Source organism: Eucalyptus grandis, chromosome 9, assembly GCF_016545825.1.
Source record: "Eucalyptus grandis isolate ANBG69807.140 chromosome 9, ASM1654582v1, whole genome shotgun sequence".
NCBI lineage: Eukaryota > Viridiplantae > Streptophyta > Magnoliopsida > Myrtales > Myrtaceae > Eucalyptus > Eucalyptus grandis.
The window spans coordinates 11,352,825-11,361,907 of NC_052620.1; the positions used below are offsets into that span (position 1 = coordinate 11,352,825).

The 9,083-nt window shown below is 39.5% G+C and overlaps 1 protein-coding gene and 1 long non-coding RNA gene across 2 annotated transcripts in view; both read right to left on the bottom strand.

Moving 5' to 3' along the window:
- Positions 1-8,520, bottom strand: part of LOC120288389 (probable LRR receptor-like serine/threonine-protein kinase At3g47570) — a 90,533-nt gene extending 82,013 nt beyond the window's left edge. Inside the window, exon 1 of the mRNA XM_039302340.1 lies at positions 5,832-8,520. Within this exon, the coding sequence (XP_039158274.1) occupies positions 5,832-8,520 (2,689 nt within the window). The remainder of the gene's footprint in view (positions 1-5,831) is intronic.
- LOC104418287 lies at positions 949-5,227 on the bottom strand. The gene is made up of 5 exons (XR_720628.3): positions 4,859-5,227; positions 3,512-3,611; positions 2,533-2,703; positions 2,245-2,366; positions 949-1,467 (listed from the first exon to the last, which is right to left on the bottom strand). It is a non-coding gene; the product is annotated as an uncharacterized LOC104418287 (long non-coding RNA).
- Positions 8,521-9,083: the final 563 nt, after the last annotated feature.

Consider the following 9,083-nt stretch of genomic DNA (forward strand, 5'->3'; position numbering starts at 1 on the left):
AGGATCTTTAGAGCACGCTCAACATCACAATATTATGGTACATTCCTATTGTCAGGGTGGGAGTATTGTTAATGTCCTGTAATTATGTTAGGGACGAGAAAATATAGACATAAAATTTGCTAGACGTTGGCTATATTATCTTGTGATTACTGTTGCAATAATTTTCCTTTCCATGTATGCAAAATCTTTTTGTAAATACGAAATTGGGGCAACTATGCCAATCTTGAGAGTACTATCGAAGTGATTTGCTTTTTCATGTTTACTTTTGCTGTTTGTGCATAAGGTTTAAGGGGTCCCCATTGGTAGTCCTATATGACTAGTGAGCTTCACTGGGCAAGGTGGTGTGTTTCAATCTGCTCTTCCAAAGAATCACGGGCCTCGAGGACCCTTGTGCCAATGCTAAGGTCCCAAAAGCCTTGAACCAAATTTAACATTTTTAAAGTACCTTTTTTTTTTTTTCCTCCAACTTTACCCTCACTTACACTTTTGTATACTTAATTTGCTCTCATCCTATTGTTCATCATCTCTCTTTGAACCAAACACACTCATCACCACCCCAATTTTGGTCGATGTAAACCCAAAGTTGATGGTTGTCAAGGGTCGACTAGTGCAAGTCTATTGAGCGAGATCTGGATAGTCAAAGGTTGTACTAGGCTCACCTACCCTCGACCTATAATCTTTTACACTTCTTTTCATTAAGCATTTCTCAAGTTATTTCACAATTAATCAATTCACAAACTTGGGTAATAAATGCTCTATCCAAATTATGCAATGAACATGCTCCAAATCTCTTTTTTTCCTTTTTATAAATATGATGCCATGCTATCCATTTCATAACTAAAAGTGGTTATTTCGACCAAGGAAAAAAAAACTAATCTGTCACTGTCTAAAGACAAAAAAGGAACTTATAATTTCAAAGCAAAGATGAGCAGCACTTACGTTTGATTGTAATACCAAAAATAAAAGCTAGCTCGAGCTGACAAACTCAACAACAAGGCTCAATTTATCAAACAACACAGTTTTCACAGTTGGAGAGACCTACGAAGCATCGTTATTGACACGAAATAATCACTAGTCCATTGTGGACTCTCCATTAAAGGATGGGCATGCTCTTTTCCGAGGATATATTAAGGAAGAAAAGCTAACAATTTCGACTTTCCACCCTCGGACTAACAGAAACAAAACCACTATTATACTCAAGAATTCGGACTGAATTAGAGATCGGTAGCCTACAACAGAGCATTTTGGTGAAACCTCCCATTCCATGGATAATGCACATCGCTGATGACACACAAGATGGCCGCATGGAACAAAAGTGGATCTCCCCCTCCTCATTAGACAAATTACAAGAAAATGTCCATCTGGTACATCTCCCAATCATCCATTGCATTTGTGTTGGGCTTGTAAACTGCAGCATGGCTCTGCTGCTGCTGCTCATCCCGTCTGTGCTACCTCCACATTTTCCATCTGTTTCATTTTATGAGGAATGAAGATTTTGCATAAGCCCAGTAAAGTCAAAGATTATAATGTCTTGAATTCAACAGGATACACAATATGGTTACAAGTTTAGCAAATCCAAGGATACCAATTGACACCTTTCCAAGATAAATACTAATCCAGAAGAGTATCTTTGTCCGGCAAGCAAGATCAATGACCATCTGATCTTTTGTCAACTCGATACTAGAAAATGTCATATCAGTCCATTCGATAATAGACGAGTACTGTCAAAAAAGGGCTGCCTACCCAAGATCTAAGTAGTAGACCCTAAAGCATAATCATGTCAACTATCCTAGAATGAAATATGAGATGGTTGATTCTTAACAACTTGAGTAACGTGAAGCAGACTGTTTGTTTACAGATCATCACATAGACAAATGACAAGCATCAAAGGGAGAGGAGCCACAATATCTTTTGACAGGAAGGGGGACAAATACTAAAATAATAGGAGGTTGTGCCGATCACCCAAAAATTCATGAAATCACACAACAGGGGAACTCTCCATGTCATGCGAAATGCAAAAACAGACTTCCAAATAGGCAATTCACTACATATTCACATCCTACTATAAATCATGATCAAAATTATAGTGAATAAATTTGTACACATGTCGATTTATAGTAAAAGAAAATAGTGTACATGGGCAATAATAGTCCACAATTGGAAAAAGAATCTCCTCAAGCAAGCATCAAGACTAATCCAACGTCCATCCATCACCATTAAAATGTAGATGAGAGGAAAACTCACAAAAAATAAGGAAAATCTTGGCATAAACTGATCTCTGGAATTCATTTTGAAAAAGCAAAGGTCAACAGCATGGACACAGTTTCCTAATGAAAGAATTTTCTTCCCTCATCGAGCAGTCCAACCTTAAAAAATAGAGGAACAAGAGCGTCAAATCAGATACTTGTATCAAAGTAAATGCCTCGTTACAAAATTAAAGGAACCGCAAGGTCTAGATAATCAGAAAAATCTCAAGGGGCAAGAAACATTGCAGTTAACCATATGCATTAAGCTTACATGTCACATACTTACAGGGGTGTTCATGACCAATAAGTGCCTAAAGGCATGTGTGAGGAGAAGCATTAATCGGCTGCAGTTTGTGACATAATGAGGTAAGAGGTAGATGATGCCTTGAACCATCCATGTTCACAACGACATAATCCACTGCTGGTCACTGATTGCCATCAATGACTACAAAGGAACCTGCAGTCATATTAACAGACGTAAGCAAGTCCGACAACTAAAGCGTAAGCTAATAATTGACTGCTCTCTTTTGACACATCAAATCAAAGTTTCTTGTCGTGCATAGTTATGACCATCAAGATTCGGAAAAAGCGTTACAGAAAATAATTTATAAACACAATCTCAATAAGATGGTTGTATAAATACTTTTCTCGAGGAATCTTCAGTTCTGTCAGCCAACAAAAGAGAAATCTTTGACTTCAGAAATCTCAACTTTCCAACACACAATGTGAGTAAAGAAGAATAATAATTGAATTCTCAAGACTGAAAAGTGAAGCCTTGTAAAGTTGTCTCACGTCTCAATATCTTTAGATTCGCCAACTCTACTTCTATTTATATGTCAGGCAAGCAGTAGACTCCCTTCTACCATGATAGAACACATCAACCTTAACCTGCTATCAAGAAACTCAGTTCTTTTGAAAGAATGGAACTCTCCCAGACTTTTAATTTGGATAAAGTAGAGACTCTATCATGCACCATCCGATGTTTAGTACACAAACACCATGTGATGTCCCATGGCAACACCAATTTTGACATGTCTACCATCACAATTATATGTACAGTCTCCCAGACATTTTTAGTGTCAAAGACACAAATAAAATGTGATATTACATCTTAAAACCAGAAGGAGGCACATGGTTCCTAGCTGAAGACCAACATTATGTAATGTAATCCCACTCAAAGAACGAGTAACAAAAGCTTTAACAGCAGCTTTCCAGTGAAATATAGCTTAAAAATAAGAACCAACTTCTGGAACAAATCTACTTACCATTCTTAGTGATGGGGATTTTTGTTCCTGCAAGGAACTAATAAGATAGCCCCTGGATCTGAAGTCCATCCGAAAAATCCCTTTGATCATTGTATATGCACTTCATAATGAAAATAGAAGATCAAGCTTATCAAAGGATCATGCAAGACTGATGTAAACAGGAATGAATCCATTTCAGAAAAGCCATGATTGACAAAAGTAATTATAACTTCTAATGCATGAACTGCAATTGGCTCCATTACGCAGATATCGCAAAACTAAGGGTGACCAACCTGTCCAATCATTGATGTTATAGTTTTCCAAAGAAAGAAGAAGTACAAAAGAGAAATTACTGCAAAGTCGCGATTTTTCCATAGGGCAGATAACATGGTAGGCGGACCCACTCAATTGGAACTCACAATTAGGCGAGAGAAAAGTATAGGCACCCGATGCATGTAAAAGCCCCTCATATATGAGAGAGGACACCTAATAGCAGGGAGACCCTGAATCCTAGATTTCTTTCTCTACTTTCTAAACATTGATCTTCTCCTTGGTTCAAACACTTTCTTCTTGCTTATTCTCCAGGTACGTAGACCAAATCAACATTGTGATTGTGTCTTTCCAAACCAGACTAGTATATCCTTCTTAAGGCCCAAAGGCACTAGTGCATCCATATCCAGCGCCATTTAATTTCCCAAATAAGAATATCTCAAGAAGAAAGATGAAAGTGGCGCATCTATCCTACTACAACAAGTTACTCTGTTAAGACTTCTTTATATATATATATATATATATATTTCCTCCTTCCATCAAGACCAAAATTACACTAGGTACACTATGACAAAACACATCGCACCTGCATAAGAAGGAATTCATGTGCTAAACCAACAGTATTTGCTACAACCTAGAAAACTCGACTTTCAAAATGTCAGGTTTACTTCACAACACAAAAGAAGAATTGAAGTAACCCAACTATACCAGCAAATGCACTTATACCAGATGATGCAGCTAAGTCATCAATGCAGCCTGCCAATGCATGATAAAATCCTCCATTGTCTTGACAGCCACTTATATTGAGACCAACCATTCAAAAAAGAAGCGGTAATGAGAGTAATTACACCAAATTCACAAGGGCTCCTCGATAGTATAACAATCAAATTCGTTGGCAATACAAGACATGACTTGCTTACACTAACGCAAAGCACACAGATAGAACATCCGAACACCAGACATACATTTAGCCCATGTAAACACCAAGTGAACACATAATTATAGTAAGTCAATCATCACACGCAACAGAAAGTATATCAAATTACGTAGCATACTCGAGTAAAACCAATCCATAGCATTGTGTGTACACGCACTTACAGTTTTGAGTCCTTTGTACAATCACCGCCCCATCGCGGAGAGCGGAGGAGCTGGAGTGAACTTAACGATTGTGCGGGACGGCCGCGTCAGCATGGGTCAGGCCGAGGATGGCCCTGTCAAATAGGATAGGCTATGGCTTGACCGTGCGAGGACACGGTGCAAAGGACGGTGTTCCTTGGCGGTCACATGTGAGCGACTTCGGTGGTGGCGAGTGCGATCGAAGTTAAGGCGGTGGTGCGTGGGGGTGGATGGAGTGGCTCTCGACGATGATGGTTCACAACTGGGAGACTGAAATCGATGATTGGGCTGATGGGTCGATCCTTGGCTAAGCCCAATTTCGGACAATTCTTCATGTTAGAAGAGTTAGCATCCTGTACGATAGCTATCTAAGCTATTGGTGGTTCATCTCGTTCATGTAAACCCAATGCAAAGAGTTTCTTCCTTATCCGGTGCAACTGATTTGCAACTTCATTGATGCTCATCCGTATTCCTGGCACTTGGTACGAACAAGCAACTCCAATGTTATACACCATAACTAAACATTCTTGAAATGTGTTATCCCTTTCGGAAGACCAATGTCGACGACTATAGGAGCCTAAATGGCTCTCTCTTTCATGAAGCAGAAAGTTGTCCGTGATTTCTAACACTCGTTCGGGCAAAGCTTGTGCAACAAAACTATGAAGAGTCAAATTGTCTCTGAATTTGTCATCAGTGGGAGTCAAACCTGTGAATATCTCCAATAACATAATGCCGAAACTATAGACATCTCCTTCTCTTGAAACTTCGCATCCCGTCGCATATTCTGCCACACATTTTGATCAAGTCCAAATCAAATTAAATCAAAGTGTAATATGTATAAGACTATAATAGTTGTCATGAGAGAGAGAGAGAGAGAGAGAGAGAGAGAGAGAGAGAGAGAGAGAGAGAGAGAGAGAGAGAGAGAGAGAGAGAGAGAGAGAGAGAGAGAGAGAACCTGGTGGAGCATAACCCACTGTCCCTCTAAGACCCATTGAGCTCATCTGATTATCTACAGTATCAAGGGATGATCCATGAAGGAATTTCATCAATCCAAAGTCGCCAACATGTGCGACCATCTCAGCATCTAAGAGGATATTGCTTGGCTTTAAATCACAATGAATGATGGGAATGTGGCACTGGTGATGAAGATAATCTAGTGCAGAAGCAACATCGATTGCAATATTTATCCTCCATATGAAATTCAACTTATTCGGAAGCATATTCCCATGAGATGATGTTGCGTATGAGTGTAGCCACTGTTCCAAGCTTCCATTGTCCATGAATTTGTAGACTAGGGCCTTAAAATCATTTCCTTGGTAATCACTACTAGAGCAAACTGTAAGTATCTTCAAAAGATTTCGATGTTTGATGTTCTTTAATGCCTCACACTCAACTATAAAGCTATTCAGAGCACCACGACGGACTAAATGAAGCACCTTCACGGCAACAACCGTTCCATTGTCCTTGAGTATCCCCCTATAAACAGAACCAAAGCCTCCAACACCGATCAAATTTGCCGAAGAAAAACCTTCAGTTGCTTTTAAGAGTGTCCCATAAGATACATTCAAATGTGAATCATCCATTGAACTTGAAACTGGTTCATTTACTTTCTTCTTCACCCAACAAAGATATATAAAAGCTGCAATAAGAGCCATTCCAACAACTCCAGAAATGATAGAAACGACAACTATCACTATATTGATCTTTATGCTTTTGTGGCTTTTGGAAATGCAGTTGGGGAGATGAAATTTCGGCAAGCCACCACAGAGCTCATTGTTCCCAACAATGGAAGTACCAACAGCATTCTTAAAGATTCCTTCACTTGGTAGCATACCTTCAAACTTATTATATGACAAATTCAAACGTTTTAAGGATTGAAATACTGCTAAGAATTCTGGAATCTGACCTGACAAATTGTTGCGTGAAAGATCTAGTTCTTCGATGCCTCCTAATGATTTGATTGATTGTGGAATCGACCCGTGGAAGAAGTTGCCTTCCATCCTCAATGATGCCAACGAAGTGCAATCACCTAAACTATTTGGGATTTCACCTACCAACAAATTGTCAGATATGTCCAACTTACTCAAAGCTCTCAAGTTGCCAACTTCTGTGGGTAGAATCCCAGTCAGATGGTTATGAGACAAACACAAAAGGATGGCTAATGATGAGAGACGGAAAAGATGTGGGGGTATGGCACCACTAAGATTATTATAAGATAGATCGAGTCCATCAAGAGACCGGTAGTTTGATAGACGTGAAGGAATTTGCCCATGAAAGTTGTTCCCACTAAGATCTAATTGTATCATCTTGGTTAGATTTCCCAATGAAGATGGGATAGTCCCTCTCAGGTTGTTACTACACAATTGCAACATCTTTAGATTTTGTAGATTCCCTAAATTTAAGGGGATAACACCTGAAAGTTGGTTGGAATTCATAAATAATACCTCCAAGCTGACAAGATTCCCAATTTCTTCTGGAATCTCACCGGATATTTGATTCATGTTTGTAAGAAATAATTTCAAAGTGGTGGATAAATTACCTAGGCATTTAGGTAACACCCCACCAAACTTGTTCTCGCCGATATTCACTTCCACTAATTCGGTGCTGTTAGTTAATGAGCAAAGGAAGCTCAAGTCTTCAGGTTGTCCATTTCCAAGTTGATTTACCCACACTGCAAGCAAACTAAAAGTATACAAATTTCCAAATGATGGTAATTTCCCAGAAAATCCATTAAGACTAACGCAAAGCGCACTTAGTTTTGTGCAATTCGATATTGAGGGAGGAATCGGCCCCTCAAGTTGGTTGTCAACTACATCAAAAGATTCAAGTTTTGGGAGTTTGAGGCCCATACTTGTTGGAAGAGTTCCTTGTATTTGGTTCTCTCCAACCCAAAAATCAATTAGTGAAGAGAGGTTGAATAAGGAAGGTGGAATTGTACCTGACAATCTGTTCATTCCAAGGCTAATGTATTGCAAGTTTGTTAGGTGGCCTAAAACTTGGGGAATGCTCCCGCCCAAGTTGTTCCCTCCTAAATGAAGCATCTCCAGGGACGATAAATTGCCAATGAAGGAGGGAAAGTTCCCGGTTAAATTATTAAGTTGCAAAACTAAAACCCGGAGCTTCGTCAATGAATTGAGCTTCCTAGGAATTTCTCCAGTTAGCTCATTACGCCCAATCCAGAGTGCAAACAAGTCCAAGCAACCTGATATGTTTTTGGGAATTTCACCAACCAATGAATTGTTGTGTAGTAGTAAGATACGAAGGCGGCGCAATTGGCCGATTTGCGGAGGGATTGCATGATTGAGACTGTTGTTTTGGAGCCGCATTTCCTTCAAGAAGCTAAGATTCCCAATATGAGGAGAGATTGATCCAGAGAGTCCTTGTGATTGTAAGTCCAGGACCGTGACCCTAGTGTGTCTCCGACCGCATGTAACGCCATACCACTGGCAAAACTTGATGCTATTGTTCCATGAGTTGAGCACGCAAAAAGGATCTCCGGTTATGCCAGCCTTAAATGCGAGAAGTGCGAGTTTATCTGTTTCATTGGTGGTGGAAGAGACTTGGTTAAAGCAAAGTGCAAGAGCAATACAGAGAAGCACGAGGCATGATGGAAACTCTGCAAAACTAATGCCCGCGAGTTTCATGACTCGAAGCCCCAAAAAGCGGGTAAATTTGAGAAACAAAGGGCAAGATGAGTGCTACTAGAAACTTTGAAGAGCTTTACAAGAGTGGGGTGTCGATTTTGAAGCGTTATTCTTATCCTTTTATAGGAAGGTGTCAATTCTTATTTTATTTTTTCAGGACAGCTTTTAGAAGCCTTTTTCTTCTTTTTTCTTTTTGACTAGGTAGCCATTGAAGTGCTTTTCTTCTTTTGACGGGTTTTTCTGCCTTTGGAGAAGAGTTTGCCAGGCCATCTGTGCGTATCGTGGGCGCTGGAGTGAATGGAAGAAGGGAATGAAAACTCACTTTAGTTGGAGGACATGGATGTTTCAATTGGAGGCAACTTAAACGAAGGGGAGAAATGGACCTGGAGTTTCAGGGCCATATTCTTTTTTCTGATATGTGATGAGTCAGCTTTTTGCTTGGCTTGGTTTTCTTTTTGAGAATGAAGACTCTGCAAGATGATCTTGAAAATGTAAATTCTTTGTATAGGGGAATGAAAATTCTTCCCATTAAAATGGCACTAGAGGCACATTTTTTTTCCTTT